Consider the following 20497-nt stretch of genomic DNA (forward strand, 5'->3'; position numbering starts at 1 on the left):
GAGTCTCACTACATTACTGTCAGATAATCCAGCTTAAATGTCCGTCCCGCCTACTACAAGCTGTAAGGGGGTAATTAACTTTCATGCCCGCTCGGCGGACAGCTATTTAGCGTGAACCCCCAGGGAGTTAGGTCGATCTAGTTGGATCGATCTAATCTCTGGGAATGGGTTCCTATACAAACATAAATAACTCCATGGGAAGTCTACCAATGTAGTCAGCTGGGGGGTAAAGATAATTACCCCCTAACAGCTTTACTAGGTGTGACAGACATTTTAAGCCCGTCAAGTTGACAGCAATTTATATTTAGTGAGACTCCCCAGGGAGATAAATCGATCCAAATGTCTGTGGGAATGGTCCCTTATTAACTGAATAATGTTATGATTAAAATTCGGTTAACGGGGCTAAGACAGGTTGATCTCTTTCTTCAAATGTTCTAGACAGGTTGACTAAATTCAACAAAAAAAAAAAAAAAAACGATAAATAAATATATAGACGCTGTTTGCTCCCCCCCCCTCCCCCCCATCATCCCAACCCAAAGTTCTGAGTCAGAGTTGTGGCGGCATAAATTGCAACAGTTGAGATTTTGAGGAGTGAACATCTAGCTAGGTGTGGTCGCCTTTGCTAACGTGATAAATATTTAAATTTCAATATCTTTAACAAAATGTCACAATTAATTCATTCATTAATTACTTTATAATATTGATAAATAAAATATAGTTCTTAAATGAACACTATCTTTCATTTTTGACTATAGTTCATTTCATTTACTTTCAATAGACCTGCGTGCATGCTATACAGGATATGCCAATGGGTTATTTTTAAAAAGTAGAGGAAATATTAAATATCCATGTCTTCTCATCAATGGACATTGGTCAGTTTGTTAAAGTTTGATTGTGTGTTCTGGAGCACTGACTAAAACCACCTGTACTCCGCTGTGCACGAATTACATTACAGTTGTTGCATATATTTGTTGGTTTTGGACGCTGTTTATCAGCCAGGGAATACCCATCAATCAATCCTCTGTCTCTACGAAGTCACACAACAGGTATGGGTCTACTCTTAAAATAAAGAAAAACAGTAAACCACCAGATTTATTACGGTGCCATGACACGGCCATGACCGTCTATCATGACATCCGATATCAAGCAGAAGATTTTTGGAAAATCTGTCGCGCTCTTGTAATTCAGAAAATCATTTTTCTGATAATTAAAAGTTCTTCAATATTTTAGACCTATGCACGTGTAACTCTAAATATTTTGTGAGATATGCAGCTTAATTCATTGTTCAGATGGTAGGCCCTATAATGGTCTATTCAAGCTATTGTAAACAGTCATTCTGGAAAAATTAAGACATGCGACCTCCTTTAGCTTGTTCAGGTACGACTATTCCAATGATTACTACCCGATATATAGAGACAACATATTCTTCACTTTTGATACAAAACAAATGAGAATTTATGTTATGTTCCTCACACTGTACACGTGCGATATTTAAGACATAAAGTGAAATAAATTTATAAAACAGTTAGGTGAGAATAGTGCCAATAAAAATATAAAAACAACTAGCTATTATTGGTATTTTTTACACTAGGCCTAATCTAACTACATTGTGTACCATGATATTAGGAATTTCATTTTTCAAATTTGTATGAAAAATGAGGACGTCAAAAGTAGACATATAAAACCTTAATTGATGATGGTCGAGATGAATTGCGGAACCCACCGAGCAGTAGCAAATAGGTGTGTGAAGCGGAGCGTACAACAATAGACGTCACGGAAATTTCCCGCCGCTCCTAAATATTGAGGTCACGGTGGACCACGTATGGACGCAATAACAAACATGATTGGAAAAGTACATATCGGACATGTAGCTGCGCCCGGAATTGCGATTTTTTTTCAAATTATTAACAAATGAATCACTGATCACCCAAAAATGTGAAGAAGCTATATAGGTGATCACGTGCGTGAAATGAACCGTTGACATTCATGGTATAAACATATGTGGAAAAGCACATTTGGGTCAAGGTGTAAATAATACAATGGAATTATGATAAACAGTATGCCCAGATGCTCGAGGTCGCCGCGAGGACTTCCTTTAACGATGGGATTTTGTCATAAAAAAGTTTAAACTCTTACTGCGTATTTGGAATTGTATCTTCTAGATTACATGTTGTTTTCAATATGCCAATACCTGGAGCTTATGGTTCTATTTCGGAACTGCGTCTCTCTCTCTCTCTCTCTCTCTCTCTCTCTCTCTCTCTCTGTGTGTGTGTGTGTTTGTTTGTGAGTGTGTTCTCGCTCATTTACTTTTTGTTTTCAATCTTGACACGGAATAACAATCTGATATTCTTCTTTTTTACATCTAAGAACTCTTAATGGTAAACTTTCAGCGTATGTTATAGCTATCAATTTTATTTACGTTAATGCATTGACCTTCACCCCAAATGACTCATTATGTAATTATATAAAGCATTTAATCGATGGCTCATTTTATAGCCGAATACAGTCGTCATGTACCCGGATATCTTGCTAGCTGCGCAAATATCTCGATCTTTTTCAGTGGAATTTTCCAGAAACAAGCGCCGTATAAAATCGCATGCACGTGACCTTTACAGTCAATTTCCTGCCTGCTACGTCTCCGATAACACATGTGACTTTACTTGCAGAGTGAATAATAAACCAGGTGAGCTAAAACTCCGTTTGTAAATAGTCTAAATTAATAAGACTGTGTAAATTGGTATTTCAGATAAGAATTGTAGTATTTTTTCACAAGCAAGGTCTTTTTAAATATTTCATTGGACTCACAATTTATTGTAAAGTTTAGATACATTTCCCATGCGGTAAACGCGGGTTGCCCATCTACTGCCGGTGTACAGTATCCCTTTTCGTGCGGCGTCTGTGTGGAGGCACCGGGGGCAGGCAGAGGTCTTACGATATCGTGCGGATGTACGACCTCCGTAGCCCTTATGAATTTGTCAAGCTTGCGCTGAAACTTTGAACAACAATTTTAAATTGCAATCCCATAAGCTGTAGCAATATCGTGGACGGCGTTGCGCAGTTTTGAATATTGCTCAGTTTTTAGTTTGTCTCTTTCTCTTTCCCCCTTTGGTATCTTTAAGAGGCAAAACATTAGTGAAGATATTTAAAATTCGCCAAAATTTACGCGTCTCCTTATTTAGACCACCTGAGTGCTGAAATAACGCGGGGATAGGGGTATACACCGACAACATATCGATCATCAAGTAAGACGCACGAAGGGTGCACGGCAATTGCGCTTGTACTGAGGCTGCACGCAAGGGGCTTCATATTATCACTGTTTTACCGACAAATCATCCTACTTGACTTCAAGGTTATGTCGGCACCCGTAGGCCCCAGTATAAAGTGAAAAAACATACACGCCGTAGCCCGCCGAACCTTACCGATGTTAGATAAAATGTGTGCGTCGCCCGTGGCGAATGTAAAAATCCACCTCTCCCTCTCTGAGACTTCAGCTAGAACTCTTTTCAGTCTTGTTACGCAATCTTCTGCATAGACCGACGAATTAAAAAAAAAACTTTCTTAATTGCTGTTCTACTAATAAAGTATATTTTGACTGAAGTAAAAGACTGGAAATAGAACGGTTTTGGTTGTCGTCAAATACTCCAAAATTAATGATAAAACCTTATGACGGCGTCATGGTCCACTGATTTCACAGGTAAAAATACAGGTATACATTTAATTGGTATTTCATTCAGATTATACTACTAAATAATGTAAAAACAATTTGTGCTAATTTTGAAGCCTAATTGTTTGTGATAGAGCAGCTGTCAGATATGAACGCTTTGTATGTCCGTCAGAGTGCACAGGTCCAAGATATGCTGAGGAGGGCAGGGGGGAAACAAACGTTTTGCTATGACTCGCTCGGCAATTATAAAGGAGTGGACGAGGGCGATTATACTATAATATTCAGGACCACGGAGAAGGTAAAATTAGCCGATATTGTCTTCAAATAATAGAGATGCGTAATTCCTATGGTATACCTGCTCCACAACATTACCCGGAGCCTTACGAGGATTTAATCATACAAATTAGGCGTGTTACTTAACCTACTGAATAATCCAAGCCCGACCAGACACTAACTTGTTCCTATCAATCATATGTGATGGAACGCCTGTCAGATATCGGATATGGTTGTCATGTTTCAATACATCAGCATTTTATGCTATTGTGTTACATGCAGTTGACACAGTTGTCATATTGTATTGCATTTCAGGAGTAAAATTGGACCAAGGTGTCAGTATCAGTATAACTCATGATACTTGTCCTCCTCCGATTGTTTCGATTTTGTGTTAAAATCGACCTGTTTAGAAAGATAAGTTCCATAGCAAAACGGTGCAGAAAACGGGTAAATGTTGGTCATAAATCTTCAAAATGATGAATATGTACAATCTGATGAATCCTGAACGAGTGTTTCTTATTGATCTGTCAATAATAATCGAACAAAACATGTGATCTTATCTTTCAATTTGTAAGTGAAGATGTTTAGCACAGCCAACAAGTGGAACTGTCGGCCGTTACTGAACACAGTTGACAAAATGTGTTTGCATATTTTCACAGCAGTATAAAACGAAAGTGAAAGTGGTGACATCTTGGAAGTATGATAATTACAAATGAATCAACTCGAATTTAATGATTAATTTCAGATCACAATGCCAAGCAACAAAGCGATCCTTGGAATTTCCCGCGAATATTACAACCCGTGGGAACGGCGGGCGGCCTTGTCTCCCGACCACGTGGCAAGTCTCGTGAAGGAGGGAGTGCAAGTGCTTGTTCAACCCTCCAAACGCCGTGGGTACACGGAGAAGGTACGTAGTGCACAGTATCACTAAAAACGCATATTCATAAAGATTAAGATTTAGATCGACCTAACTCCCTGGGGGTTCACGCTAAATTGCAGTCAGCCGAGCGGGCACCATAGATAATTACCCCCTTACAGCTTTTAGTAGGCGGGACAGACGCTTAAGCCGGCCAAGCTGACAGTAATCTAGTGAGACTCCCCACAGGAATAGATCGATCTAAAAATCTATGGAAATGGGGTGTATGTAAACCATGACCTGCGTATTATGTATGTACCAGTACACGCAGACATTCATTTCATAAAATTAGGAAAGAAACACAATGCTGATTTCAATTACTTTGATGATAAAGAAAACAGGCAAGTAGGAAGCACGTTTTAGTAGAGGGGGAATCATCATCCACAACAGAAAACCTCAAGGTACAAAATTCGACATCGGTTGAAAAAGTGTGCTTAGTGTGCTTAAAAGCCCCCCCCCCCCCCCCCCCCCCCCCCCACCTCGCCCCTCTCACCCCCAAACACTCCTTTCAATACTTCGGAATAAAAACATGGCCTTGCAAACCAGACAAGCAAAATCATTATTTCTTTTTCTGATAGGAATACCAAGAAGCGGGGGCTGAGATTCGAGAAGATTTGTCGGACGCTACCTTGATCACTAGTATCAAGCAGATTCCAGAGGAGTATCTCATTCCCAACAAAACGTACTCTTTCTTTTCACACACCATCAAGGCGCAGGAACATAACATGCCGCTGCTTGACGCCATTCTGGAAAAGGTGAGAAAATTGGCCACTATTTCTTCATTTTACGGAACCTGAGACACAGCCAAGCAGGTGTATTTAATCTTCTTCTATTCTGAGTTCTTGCAAAGAAAAAATTTCTATTCGGCCTGAATTAACCTTTTACTTTTTTCCTTTAGTTCAATCACATGAAAATTTGAAGTACCTACCTCTTCAATCATTTCGTTAAATAAAGATTCAGGACACCTAGTGGGACTCGATGATCTTGATCTGTCTTTCAGAACATACGTATCGTGGACTATGAGAAGTTAGTGGATGGTCCAGGAGAGTGGCCGGCCAAAGCCATGAGTAGATATGCCGGTATAGTTGGCATGGTGGATGTTCTCAGCGGGCTGGGACTGAGACTGTTGGCACTGGGATTCAACACACCTCTACTGGTAAGTTGGCTTCGGTGCTTTTATTGGGGGGAAACGTTATTGCAGCAATAGATGGCGCCAGATGCCATGCAGCTTAAACTTTTCAGATTTCAAGATTTGCAGGCCTATGTATACGGAATTTTGAGCTCGGATTTCGTAACTTATTTCACATTAGCAGACCACGTGTCTTGTTTGGACATTTGTTTGGACATTTCATACGACCTGTTTAATTTACAACATAATTCTTCGACATCAGTAGTTTGAGAGAATTGATACATTTTAAAGATATAAAAAACGTAAGAATAATGTAGAACGTGGGGAAACATTTCTTTTATATTTCAGAACATGCTGTTTCAAGATTTGAAAACATTTTCTCAATTGCGATTACATTTCTTAGGGGCATATAGCGATTTACAGCTTAAATGGGCTATTTCTTTCAGATTAAGAGCGTGTGCAGTTGTTCATATGTGACTTTACCGTGAATTTCAGACCACTGTCTCTGGCTTGTCTCTGACCAGTTTATGTTCTTTGTTACCTGGTTGATTTGCTGACAAGAGATTGAATCCCAAGGGATCCTGAAACTTAGGGGTGGGTGGGTGTAAACAGTTCATACAGTCTGCTTGATGAGTTTGCGTAGCGGAGATAACAAAAAGTATGTCATGATCAAAGTTCCAGAACAATGAACTTAACTAGAATCTAGTATTTTTTAATCATATATCATTGACAAACGTTCATTTATTCAAAACCGAATGAGACGTCTGTGGTAGGATTTTGGATTTGAAGTGTGCCATAATGGGCTCATAATAATTGACTCATATTGTTATGATATTCAGTATATAGTAGTATGCATATTTGTGAAAAAGTATGGAATTTCTTGACAGCATTTGACACATGTAGGAAAACATAGGCAAATAATGGTTCATTTACAGAAAGAAATAGGAACGTTTTACCTAATTTGGTCACGATGATTCTGGTAAACCAACAACAATTTATCTCGTAATTTATATGCATGCAGTAGTTTGTTTTTTTATTAAGAGTTTTCATATTTGAAAGATGTGCGAGTTGAAAGTATGTATTTGCATTTAGTTGTATGAGAATTTGTTTGTTAATGCGTATTTACTGATAGTAGTAAGGTCAGAAACTTGGTAGAGAGATCCAAAACCAACACTTTGTCTTGGGTTTCACGTACACAGACAGGATCGCAAATGAAGCATCAGATGTCTACCACTATATGACGGAATCACATTTCAACAAAGGTGTTGAAAGTGACGAAAACAAGAGAAATTGAAACAACTTTGCAACGGTTGTAAATCCTAACTTTACGTCTGAAATATATGCGTCTGCAAAAATCTTGTTTCGAATCCTGATGGTAAAGCATAAATTTCTCACATTTAGCTAAGCATACCTTATAAGTCATTTCTCCAGCTGGGACTTTTCTGGAAGTAAGAACGTCGGCCACTGAAAGCTATGGGAGAATAGTGGTTTCAACAAAGCAAAATTAAGTTGTCTGAAACACAAAACGAATTCTTTCGTTGTTCGACAATTACCTTTAAGTCCAATTCAAACCACAAAACTCTTGTCCCGTATGGAGAAATGGAAAGTGTTGGTAGTACTGTTGATGATATATATAATAAAGGTTTTTTAAAAACCTTTACAATGCTTTACACCAGCTCCTTTCTTACAGTGACAGTCTGTTGCCCAAAGGCAAGATATGAAAACGAGACTGCCGGTGTTCAGTAAGCAAACGAGCATTTCAATGTTAACGAGCGTGCTTGTAAATTTAATTTTGTAACTAAAGGCTTAACTCATGTAGTGCTGATGCAGTCGTCTTAGAAAAATTAAGTCATTGCTGAAGTTCAGCCGTTTTGTTAAAAAAATGAAAATGGGTCAAATCGACTCGCTAAACAAAATGCTTTGGGCGGGCAATTACTTCTTTATTACAAAAAATTGTATGTGTTTATGCAGTTTATTTCATTTGGCCTAGTTCAAAAACTAGTAATTTTAACAAAATGGGAATTATTTTAAACCAATTGTTTTGGCCAAACCACAACCACAAAAATATCAAAATTTCGATTATCGATTGCCGAATTACTTGTTGGAATTTATTTAGTTATTGTCTTTATGTTCTGTATCACTCCAGCATATTAGCCAAGCCTACAACTACCCCTCTTATGAAGACGCTAAGAAGAGGCTCGCACAAGTCGGGAGAGAGATAGCTGAGAGTGATATGTTTGTAGGGCCTTTGACTTTCATCTTCACGGCTACAGGAGATGTGTCCAAGGTAAGCCTTTGTTTAATATGATATTTAATAACAATAATAATAATAATAATAATTTGTTTATAATATGACGTTTTTTTGTAGTAAAATATTGTATGATATTCAAAGAGTTTTGCGTCATTATATTGCAAATTGAAAAGAGGCAAAATCTTATTTTCTTTTGCCGGCAAAGGTTTACATTTGATTTTAAAAGATAAATTCCATATTTTTTTGCAATGACTTACAGAGGTGTGTGACAAATAAGTATTAAGACATTCAATTTTTATTACTGATCTGATATACTGCGCAGGGTGCGCAAGAGGTGTTCAAGCTCTTCCCTCATGAATATGTGGAACCAGACAGACTTCAAGAAGTTGCCAAGAAAGGATGTAAGTTTTACCTTAAATTATTAAATTACATTATTATAATACCGTATGAATATATATACATACTTAGGCCTACATCATTAAATATCACCATGACGTTAATTTCGTGGCCTTTTTATTTCCTTTAAAAAAAGGACAAGACTAATATTTAAAATGTTTCAAAAGAATCCCATGTAGGGAAATATTTGAAAGCAACAATTTTAATAATGTCAGGTATAAAACTGATTTTAAGAACATTTAACTAATTGTTTTTAATCAGATCTGATCAATACCTTTATTTGCTTCTAGCCAAGAATAAGTTCTACGCAACTGTTGTCAGCCGTAGGCATCGTTTGAGGCGGATCCAAGATGGCGGATATGATGAAGCAGAGTTTACTGCCCATCCAGAACGCTACAGAGACGTTTTTGCCACTAAGGTACGGAGTCTATCACGCTCTTATTTTACTCCAGTGTCCTAACAGAATTTAAAATCAAATTTAGAATTAAAAAAAATAATGCATTTTCAAAAGTAGATGTAACATTGCTTTAGAATGTGTCGCAGTTAAGGTCTAGTGGTGTGCAGTGATAGGCCTATTGAACCATGCGATAAAAATAGTATATTTCGTTGGCTCTTGTTAGCATGTGCGGTTAAGGATCGTATATATTCATTTTCTCTTAGTTTGCACCATACGCGAGTGTAATCGTCAATGGAACGTATTGGGAACCGGGACAACCCCGACTGATTAGCGACTCGGACGCCATGACGCTGTTGGCGCGGAACCCTAACGCTCCCACTAATTTGACCGATGTTGGCGGGAACCCAGTCCTGCCTCGTCGCCTGCTTGCTATTTCTGACATCTCGGCAGACGAGGACGGCTCCATCCAGTGGACAAAGGAATGCACACAGCAAGATACGCCATACTACATTTACGACAAACATGGAAAAATGACGCACAACGGGTATTTTCATTTTGAAATAAGACCTTTCATATTTACTAGTACTAATTCATTAGTTTTTTTGTTTTACTTTAACTTGATTCGTACTATTCGATATTTGTTAAGCCTATAAAATATACGTTCTTGAAAAACAGTACGTACTTTTGGCAAATTTGCAATCGACAACTTCAGATTTTGCTGTTGGAAGCTCTGCCACTGACGGTAGCAAAAATATTGACATAAATATATAAATATTTCAGTATTGTCATTTCCAGCATGACAGCTGATGGTGTTCTGATGTGTTCTGTTGACAACATGCCAGCTCAGTTCCCAAGAGACGCTACCGACTACTTCGGCGACCTCTATCTGCCGTTTGTAAGAGAACTGGTACGTTCGAAAGGCCTAACCCAACTTTCAAAATTGATATATCTTAGATGAGTTGTTAGATCATACCCTCTTTATACAAAATTGAAGGTTTTTTATCACTAGTTAACACTTTTTTAAATTGTAGCGTGTAACATGATTTGCGGTAAGCGTAAAAAATAAGACGATTTTTTTTACAATTTTGGACGCGCAGATTAAAACACTATGGTGTACAATCCAGCAGAAAAAAGCCGCGGTAGAATGCCCCATTGCTTTTAGTCTGTATAAGAGACCACAGATTTTCCATGGCGTTCGGTCGCTTGGTTTCTTGAATCCCTTGCCAAACGCGTTGAATGACAGTGTTGTAACCGGGCTTTTGGTGTATTTAACAGGGTTGATAGAACTAATTTATAAACAATTTTTGGCGTCTTCTCTTAAGTTCATTTCTTTTGTCGATATCGAAAATTTTTGTTGAAATAAATGTGATAAATAAAAGCAAAATTTTATCAGATTAATTTTTTTAATTTAGCTGAGAACTGATGCTACAAGCAGTTTTGAGGACTTCACCGAGCAAGTCTGTCCTGCTTTGGTCAACGTAAGTTTGCATATTATATTTTTCATTTTAATGCGCAATTCATTGACATAATTTCTAAAAAAAAATTACATCGTCTCATTAGCTCTACGGCACTTGACAATCAAAGATAAAAGGTCTACCACCATTTATATTATATCAAACCGTTTTGAAAATAATTATTTCACAACAAAGCTATATTTTACAAGATGTAAAAAATGTCTTAACTCGCGTTACATCAGATAGATCGACTCTCAAAGTTTACTCTGAATTTTTTGTTACAATTTTCGTTTGATACCATCAGCAAGTGTATATGCAAGAACGTTTGTAAGATCTATATAAGATATATATATATATATATATATATATATATATATATTGAAATTTGAAATCAAGTTGTTGGAAAATCAAAATGTTGTTGTCTAGCATTAATGGTGCACGTGTCTTTCAAATCATTACAGAGCGTCATAGCAACCAATGGCCGACTGGCACCCTCCTATGAATACATCAAAGCTCTTAGGAAGAAGATGGAGGAAGAGAAGAGGAAAAAGACGAGAAGAGAACATTACATCGGGAATTGGAATGGCCACGTTTGAATGAAGCAGATGGTGTTTTTTCAGTTCTAACCTGAAACGCCAGGCACTATGATGAAGCACACTCTAACGTTTCCTAGCGGAGGCTTTATGATAAAGATTTTTGCTTATAACATTGAGAATGATTGAAAAACTTTATACAAATATTTTTTCATTCACAAGAGCTGTGTAGAGCTGTGAAGTTTTGTATAGAGATTGTAATAATATATCTATATACATATAAATATTTTACTATAACTAAGTTATACTTTTCATGTTTTGATATTATTTTTGTTAATGATTTTAATGAATAGTTTTAATAAGGTTTAAATGCAGCAAGGTATATTAACCAATAACTGTGGCATTGCAAGGCATAGAATTTTAGATGGATTGGAACTTTTGAAATTTCAAAATATGAAAGTGATGATAATGCGGAGAATAAAGCCTGATCGTTTTGAATAGCAACATGAAATTATCAAAGATTATATCAGGTTGATAAATATCAGTGTAATGTCTGTCAATTAAAGGGATGTATGCACTGTCTGTATGTGTAGGCCTACTAACGGATCGAGTGTTATATGACAGTTGTTTTATTTACTTTACGGTGTTAAAAAATGTTTTATGTTGTACAAAATTAATTAGATTAAAACTCACTGCTTAATCTCATAAGAAAAAAAAAAAAAGATCTGGAAGTTTTGCATTCTTTGTTTTGTATGTAAACATCTGTAAAATATTGAATAAATATGTGTTGAAATGCATCACAGGTTTTTACGGGTTTCCCCTAAGCTTCTTTCCCAAAGTGACATCTGTGTTACAGATTGAGAGCAGGAGGGATTTGCTTTCGACGCCATCCAATTTTTTATGTTTATCAAAATTAATTTATTTGGAGTCTTTGAACAATGTCACTGCTATTTAAATCATTTTGAAATTTTAGGCCCCTACTAACTAAAAAAAAAAAAAGTTCTCAAACTTCCAAGCTAATTTAATTTTCACCCCTGCGCTGGTTTGTGAAATTTTTGTAATAAAATCGAGAAATATGTAAATGGATTTTCTAGCTGATGTATTTATATAACAAAGACATATACTCAAAGTCAAGACATAATCTATCTAGAAAATATCCAATATATACAGGGCCGTAGCCTGAGCAAAATGCCAAGGGGGGCAGTAAGCGGACACGAGGGGGCGATGCCCCCGAGGGGGGAGGGTTTGGTAGGGGTGTCCCCCTCCCACGGTGTGGAACATTTTTAAAAACTGTATGTATAATAAGCAAAAATGTTCATTAGCTTGGTAGTTGGATAAACATGAAAATTCTCAGACACAAGGCTAAAATTTTCCGTACCGTTAGCTTACGGCCAACCTGGTCGAAGGCCTTCATCAGACTGACGTGAGTAGTTGTTCACACTCACTGACCGCTTGGTGGTATAGCGGCCAGGACCCTCTTATAAATGTCAGGTAGATCAACCCCCCCCCCCCCCCCCCCTCCGTCCCTATTCATGGGTGGCTGGTGTCGGCTGATGTTGATAGCCTCTCGTATTTTTCGCGGGATGTCGGATGATTCAGATTCAAGAATCTTAGTTGAATTCCAATCGATATTGTGGCCGGTGTCTATTACGTGTTCAGAAATGGCAGAGCTGGTATTGCCTACAGTCACTGATTTCCTGTGTTCATTCACCCTGATCTTCAACTGTCTACCTGTCTCACCAATGTAAAAGGAATTACAGTCATGGCAATTGATCCTGTATATTGTCCAACAACGTTGTTCTTGGGGGGTTTTGTCCTTTGGTGCCACTAGGAGTTGTTTCAATGTGCACTGGGGTCTAAAAGCTGTGTTGACACTGTGCTTTTTGTAGATCCTGCACACTTTCTCTGAAATTTCTTTACAATAATGGATAATGTTTTTTTCTGACTGTTTTTTTCTGACTGTATCTGTTGGCTCACAGTTAGTTATTGCTGTCTTATCCTGCCTTCGACCAGGTTGGCCGTAAGCTAACTGTACGGAAAATTTTAGGCTTATTTGTGTCTGAGAATTTACATGTGTATGTATAATACTGCATTCTGGTGCATTTTAACTGTTATTAATTGGTCAATCAGAAGTCAGAAATTGTGGGTTCATTTTGCCATAAGAACAGTCATTTTTTCAACACAACACGCCAATTGGCCTGGGGGATAACTCCCTCAGGGAGGGTGAGCTTTTTGGCATGAACTGAGTTGGCTAAAAACAGATTGTTGAATGATTGTCTAGTGGCCATGAGTGCCTTTTCTCACAGAATTGATACCAACTTTGCAATTATTATTTTTACCTTTGCGATTTTTTTTGCACCCCAATTTCCAGGGGGGGGGGGGGGGGGCAGCTGCCCCCCCTCCCCCCCCCCCCCCCCGAGGCTACAGCCCTGAGTACTTACTCCCCAGAAAATGGCTTTTGTAAATTATATTTACCATTTCAAAAATATGTATATATGAGTTATCATAGAGAAAAGAAAATGCTGTAGATAATTGTTAAAGGCAGATGAATATACAACTTTTAATTTCCAGTTAATGAGAACAGTGATCTTGGTCACTGATGTTAATGACATAATTTTTTCAAATGAAACGCAATAAAGAACTGTCAAAGACTGATAATTGTATTGTTGTAATAAAAAATGCAGATCACTTACAGAGGGCAACAGATGGGAATGGATTTGAGTGCACTGTATGAAATAAAAGATCTGATGAAGAAATGTTAAGATAGGACTTTTAAAATGAATTTTTGAGGTTGACATAACATAATAAGGGAAAAGCATAGAATATATTTCAGTCTATTCATTAAATTGTTTAATTAACTGGCTTTATCTAGGATTTCACTAGCTTGACTCTTTTTTGATACGAAAGATTGGTTTTTATCAAATTCAAAATATCTTGAACCTAAATGAGCATAATTTGCCATTATTATCCATGAAACATTGACTTCTTTTTGCAAACTTATATTCAATATTTTGAAACTTGAACACAAGGGTCAGTAAAAGAAAAAGAATATTCACAAAATACTCAAGGTAGATTTAATTATCACAGATCAATAAAGTACATTATTTCAGCATTGAATGCCTTAGTTATCTAAAAAATGTCTATTTAAAAGTGAATGAGATCATGAACAGCTGTATCTATTAATAAAAAAGGAACTTCATGAGATTCTGGTCACATTTTCTGCACCATTGCTATGCATTAAATATTAAGGACAAAGTTCAATGAGTCTTCCATGAGTCTGTTAAATAAAAGTTCTTGCACCATTTCTGAATTATATCACTAATATGTCAAAGGTTCCACTGGCACTAGAACACTGAGTTTTTTAAAACTTAACAAGCTGTGTTTTCTCCTGCCTGTGAGCATCCTCACCAGCCTCATTTGATGAGAAAAGTAGACAGTAACCATAAACACAAACTGCCTTCAAGGTTTGAAACACAAACAAGTCCTCTAGAAGTGCCACTCCTACCAGAGCAGCCCAGTTGTACACAGCACTATCACTCAGCTCTCCGCCATACGCAATGGTGAGAAATAGAGCCAAAGCCACGGAGGCGCCCAACAAAATGACTGCTGGATAGATCAAAATGTGGGGCAACTTTCCGCCATCGTGTTTTCTGTTGACCATCATCTCCAAAGACTTCAGCTCAGTGTATGGCACCTCATCTGATGGTTCTGGAACACATTGCGTGGAAATGAGTGAATAAATGCAGAAAGTATGTGAAAGTTTTACTTCGAATTGAAGTAGGCTAATATTTCCTCCCATACAACCATAATCACTGTTTTAATTATAATGAGTAAGGGCAAGGAAGTTTATGTTGAATCCAATGTTCTAAATATCTTCAAAATGTAAACTGTTTGGATACATACTTGAAAATGTATTATTTTTTTATATGTTCCTTTTTTTTAAAAATAATTAACTGAACTGACAGACATGATACCAAAATGGACAATTACCTTCCCAAATATTAACAGCTACAGGTTCTGGTGCAGTGGCAAGATGTGGCATTCCTTCTTTAGCTGAATGTTTCAAAACATTATATAAACTAGAATAAATGACTTGAAGTTTGGAAGTCTGGCAAAACCAATCTTTGCAAAATTAATTAAAAAATATAAAGATATTAAAAACTTCTGTATCAGACATTTGTACAAAATATGAAAATCTTTGAAACTGCTTTGAAATGTTCACAAAATGCCAACTAGTTGTTGCTGCTACAATATGTTTTTCCACCTGACAATTACCTTTCTCTACATCCACTGCCACATCATGCTCAGGTGTCTGCTTTGGTAGCTCATCATTGTATTTTGTCTGGTTGATGTCTGAAATAAGGTTATTCTAAAATTGTTTTAAACAAATAAAGGAAAATGTGAGAACTTCTTTGTTTCAGTGATATTACTCTATTCTTGAACATAAATTAAGAACCAGAAAATCAGAATAAAAAATGTTACATCTGTTTTACACTATAAAAAAGGATTAAAAATACATCCTCAGATAGACATTTCTACAGCATAATATATATGCAACTTTGATATATGTATATAATTACCTGGGTGGAGAAAACTTGGGTTGAAGTGAGCAATCAGACTGTAAAAAGATGAAACATCTGCATTTCTGTAGCTGGAAGTCTTCCCAGCATGGGATTTTTGGTGCTCTGCCTGTATCTCCTTTTGCATCTTTGAGTTCAGCCTAGGGTTGTTAGGAGGAGGAGCATATGTGAAGAACTCAGAAGCAATGCAGTTGTTTTTCTCCTTAGAGACTTCTGGCATCTGGAGTATGATGCTGCTAGTGGACAGGGCACTAGAGCTGGGAGTGCTGTTGTAGCTGGGTGTTTTCTGAAAAATTGAAAATCATCCAATAATCGATTCTGCTGACTGGTAAATTCAGTCAAAATAAACCAAAGACAGAGACATTTATTCCCATAGTCATTTGATGATGCGCAATAATACATACTACAATATTAGTATACAGCCCATAATGTCTTTTTATGTTTTTATTAGTATGTGCTTATAAGCCAAAACAAATATATATGCTTTTTATCATAAGAAGGCAATACATGCATGTCTCAAAGGCAATCCATGATATCTGTACAGGCACATACATGCATGCACAAACAAAAATTAGAAAGAAATAATTAATACCCCTTTCCTGCTGTCCACATCTCCCATGGCAACCATATCTTCCTTGACAACCAAATTTTCCTTGGCAACCATTTCTTCAATCTGTGCCATGGCCTGGTGTTCAACAGTTGCACGTGCCAAATCATAGCCCTTCTCAAAGTCATAAGCCACCTGTTTCATCATGGTCTCCACATTTCCATGCACAACTTGTTGGAACCCATCACTGATTGTGCAACTGAAAAAATAAAGAAAGTGATTGATCTTTCTTCATTTTAACCAAGAAATATTGTAAAGAATTAGTATTATTGGGAGAATAACACTCTGGCCACAATGAATAACTCCATTAATTAACACACTCAAAGCATATATGTGTCACTTTATAAAAGCAAAATAATATGACACCATTTCAACAGTAAAACACAAAATAAGACAGATTTATGATGAAAACAGTTTTTTTTTGTAGTCTTTTTTAATTGGGTGCAGTCTAATACAAGTTTTCAGAATCAGACATCACTATGAGCAAGACCTGTGATCAACTCCCAAAGCTGAACACAAATTTAACTTTATTCCAACATAATTATGAAATGAGGAGTCTTAAAAAAAAAAAAAAAAAGCTCCTTACATGTCATCATACTGGGGCTTGTCTTCCAGGTTCTGCAGCACAGTGGTGTCACCAGTGTCCTCTCTGTCATAACACCTGATATTGTACATTGCTACATCATATATGCCATTCACAAGGAATGTTCCTATATTGACAAGGAGGCTGGAGAGGAAGATGTCTCTATCAAGCTGAATGACACCAACAGCACTGAGAATGGTACTGGCAAGCAGCATGTTTGCAAACATGTAGTTCAAGGTGCTGTTAAACCACAGAAGGACAGGGGCCAGCTTCAAGCTGGAACAGCGTGTCCATCCATGACAGGACCACAAATACAGAAGGCAAGTTTGCAGTCCAAACCTGAAAAATATTAAATTTATATAAAATATCGAAGTACAGACATTGTACATGAAAATTAAATACTACATGTACATTCCACGTTTAAGGAAAACTGTATACTGCATTAAAAAATCAGAATACATGTCATAATTATTATCTTTTATATTCTATGTGTTGATAACTTGCAAAAACAGTAATTTCAAAGTACATTATATGCTTATTTATTAAATGTGAGAAAGTGTCCAACTTTACCTGGAGTTCTTACAAGACTCCAAAGTGGTGTATCCCACTGTGAGGCATCCATTGCTGCCGAAGTGAGATTCACAGCCAGATACTGTATCATATACTGTTATGTCCAGCATATTCCTTCAATGAAAGAAAAATATATATTACAGTTTTTTTTTGCTCAAGTTTCTTTATTAACCACAAATATTTAACAATTGGTATTTGGAATAAATTGCTGCTTCTAAATATCTGTACTGAGATGCTAGCTTACACTTTTTTTCATTCTGTATATATTAATATATCTAGATAACTCCATGAATATAGCTTTAACTACAGAGGCACCCAAGGCATTCATAACACAAATCATATTTCAGAACATTGACAGAAATAATCTTTATGATTTACATAACTTTTTTTATAAATGTAGTACTATGATGTAGTGATGTTTGTGATGTTGCAGTTTGTTCTTTAAATTACCATTGAGCTCCTGGTCTTCCACTGATGTTCACCACAACATTCTTCAGTTTTCCCAGGGACTCTGAGTTTAAAATAATAATAACAAAAAAACATTTAGTATAATGTTAGCATGTTGTTTGAGAATAAAACAGGCATCAAATATGATAAAGTTGTAGCTTAATTAATTGTAAAAGTAAATTTAGTTTAACAAAACAAGACCAACAGCACCTTGTTTTACAAACCTAAAAGGATTCTTGCACTAACACTCTCAAAATATGCTTTACTTTATAATAAATAAGCAACATGCATGGAGTTCTGTAACTATATGTAATAATAATATTAGATCTATGTAATAAAGCTTCTAATAGAGATAAACAGTAAACTGTGACAAGATGTTCTAGTAAAGACTGTACATGCTGAATTGATTGCAATAAGTAAATGGTAATTAACTGCTAATAATATTGTTGAATCAATATTTGCAGGCAATGAAATCTATATGTGCTCCAAAAATATTCAAGATGTATACCTTTGGTATACAAAAGGAACCAGTTCTTCTGTCCTACCCCAAGGAAATTGTGCTTTTTCCCATGTTCATTCAGATTATATTCAGGAGATACCCCCTGGTCTCCTTTCAACTGCAATCTGACTTTGGGCGTCTTTCCTGCTATTTAAAACAACATACACATTTCTATAGTTAGGAATAAATACAGTTAAGCAACGACTTCAATAATAATATACAAAGGCCTATATCTCTTTTTTTCTATTTTTGTCATTTTTTTATTATTGTTATCATCATTATCATTATCATTATTAATATTATTATTATTATTATCTGAAGACACTTAAACATTTTTATTTCACAAAATAATAACTAGTTTAAGCTTTTCAACAAGAATCAGAATCAATAACATAGAAGATCTAAAATAGCATCACTCTTACCACTTTTCAGCCCATTTTGAACTGCTACCATGTATCTATAGTGATGTTCACCAGAATATTTGGGAACAACAATGATACCACTCTGCTTTCTCTGAAATTATAATGACCATTATAATTATAAGGCAAAAGAAAAGAAAATAAAGGAAATGAAAAGTATGCCAAAATAAAACAATGATTTTATGAAGTTGATTACAGTTGAAACAAAATATTTTTCAGTTTTTTTGCCACAGTTGCTTATTTTATATTTTAAAAAAGTCTATTACAGAAATTCCTAAGAGAAAGCTATACTCTCATATGCATGCAGGCCAAACTTAAAGTTTTGTTTTAGTACCTTCTTCCACTTCAGCCATATAATAAAGCTCATGGTGACAAACATGAGTCCAGCAAAAGCATATATAAAGGCGTAAGTAAGTCTGTTGTTTTTCACAAACTTAGGAGGCATTTTCAAGGTATTAGCTAGCAAAGAAACGAAAGGATGGAGCTTAGAAAATGGAAAACAAGGAAGAAAATCAAGGGCAAGGAGAATTAATAAAAAGCGTGGTTATTTTAAATATATAGACTATTAAAAATAGTGAAAGTAGGGTCTAATAAAAATGAGGCTCAAACTAAACAAAACACAAAAAGTGGGTTGTTGATTATCAAAACACATGAAATATTGACAAACCAAATAAAAAAAATTACAATTTTTGCTAAAATGAATGGTGAAAAAACATAAAAGATGCAAAAGTGTTAAATATAATTTGATGATATTCTTACCTCCATGGAGAGGTTGCAGGAGTAGCAACATCAACAGAACTTTGATCTTCAAGATCTTCATAACGGCAAAATTCTTTTTATAAGATCTCCCTGTATCAAATAATATGAAGCCGTGTATGACAAACACGTAAATTAAAACAGAAGTCGCGATTCAGCGAATAAACGAGAAATCATCGATATCTCAAAAACTTTGGACGGAGTTGACTTAAACTTCCGCCCAAATCTCACAAATGTCTGTTGCTAATTGACGTCACAGACAATCAACTCACGTGACCATTGTGCTGGGATGTGCGGTTGTGACATTTATACAGCCAACAAATCGAAAAAAAAAAAAAAAAAAAGGCTCACTAGCCAAATATTGGGGCTTTAATAAATTACTTTAAAGAGGATATCTGTGGTCTATGTTATTTTTCGCATTTTGAATTTAATGCATGTACTGGTAGAGCTACTAAAAGAAAAAACACAGCAAGGCTGGCTACACTAAAGCAGCTAGTACGGGGCATTCAACAGCTCTGCACTTGGGTATTATGTTATATAATATATAATATTATATATTATGGGTAGGCTAAGCCAACTCAGATTCCTTTGTCTGAAATATAAAGCCGTTTATATTTCAGACAAAGAAATCTAAGTGTAGTCCCCCCCCCCTCCACAACATGAACATATTGCTTTGAGTGAACTGCATGCTCATCTTTGCACGAAAAGAGACAAAAAATGACAAGACCCGCAGCCTCCTACTGTAGTAGACCATGGACATATTATGTCCATGAGTAGACCTACCTTCCTCGGCCTAGGGCTACTTGAATTTGCTTTGGGAGCTTCCCCCTTCATTATTAAAGCTGGTTTCAATCACTTTATTATTTTTTATTTTATAAGTGAGGGAAAATATCTGACAAATTTCACCGTATATATATAGCCATTATATTTAAAACATTTTAGGTCAGTAAATCATAAATGGCCCAATGGAAAGCAGGTAGTAATGTTATTTCTGTTACGTACGTATGACCTCATATGAAAATG

At 36.2% G+C, this 20497-nt stretch overlaps 2 protein-coding genes across 4 annotated transcripts; one reads left to right on the top strand and one right to left on the bottom strand.

Moving 5' to 3' along the window:
* The first annotated feature begins 2507 nt into the window (after positions 1–2507).
* Positions 2508–11810, top strand: LOC106164010 (alpha-aminoadipic semialdehyde synthase, mitochondrial). 2 transcript variants are annotated; one of them, XM_013541757.3, is made up of 11 exons: positions 2508–2683; positions 4683–4844; positions 5432–5608; positions 5854–6009; positions 8129–8269; positions 8556–8634; positions 8920–9047; positions 9290–9570; positions 9822–9933; positions 10439–10504; positions 10942–11810. In XM_013541757.3, the coding sequence occupies exons 2-11, from the start codon at positions 4689–4691 to the stop codon at positions 11074–11076; spliced, it is 1431 nt and encodes a 476-aa protein (XP_013397211.3). In that variant the 5' UTR covers positions 2508–2683; positions 4683–4688; the 3' UTR covers positions 11077–11810. The 2 variants fall into 2 exon arrangements, with proteins under 2 accessions (XP_013397211.3, XP_086874027.1); XM_087017901.1 differs by lacking the exon at positions 2508–2683 and adding an exon at positions 4253–4384.
* Positions 11811–14064: 2254 nt separating this feature from the next.
* On the bottom strand, positions 14065–19744 carry LOC106177301 (uncharacterized). 2 transcript variants are annotated; one of them, XM_087016439.1, is made up of 12 exons: positions 19478–19744; positions 19053–19177; positions 18722–18812; positions 18309–18446; positions 17804–17864; positions 17354–17467; positions 16787–17122; positions 16186–16399; positions 15594–15879; positions 15289–15366; positions 15004–15066; positions 14065–14721 (listed from the first exon to the last, which is right to left on the bottom strand). In XM_087016439.1, exons 1-12 carry the CDS (start codon positions 19536–19538, stop codon positions 14375–14377), a joined length of 1914 nt encoding a protein of 637 aa, XP_086872565.1. In that variant the 5' UTR covers positions 19539–19744; the 3' UTR covers positions 14065–14374. The 2 variants fall into 2 exon arrangements, with proteins under 2 accessions (XP_086872565.1, XP_013415494.2); XM_013560040.3 differs by lacking the exon at positions 19053–19177 and having other exon boundaries at positions 19478–19742.
* Positions 19745–20497: the final 753 nt, after the last annotated feature.

The sequence above is a fragment of the Lingula anatina genome, chromosome 7, assembly GCF_051362555.1.
Source record: "Lingula anatina isolate TDL-2025a chromosome 7, LinAna3.0, whole genome shotgun sequence".
In the NCBI taxonomy this organism is placed as follows: domain Eukaryota; kingdom Metazoa; phylum Brachiopoda; class Lingulata; order Lingulida; family Lingulidae; genus Lingula; species Lingula anatina.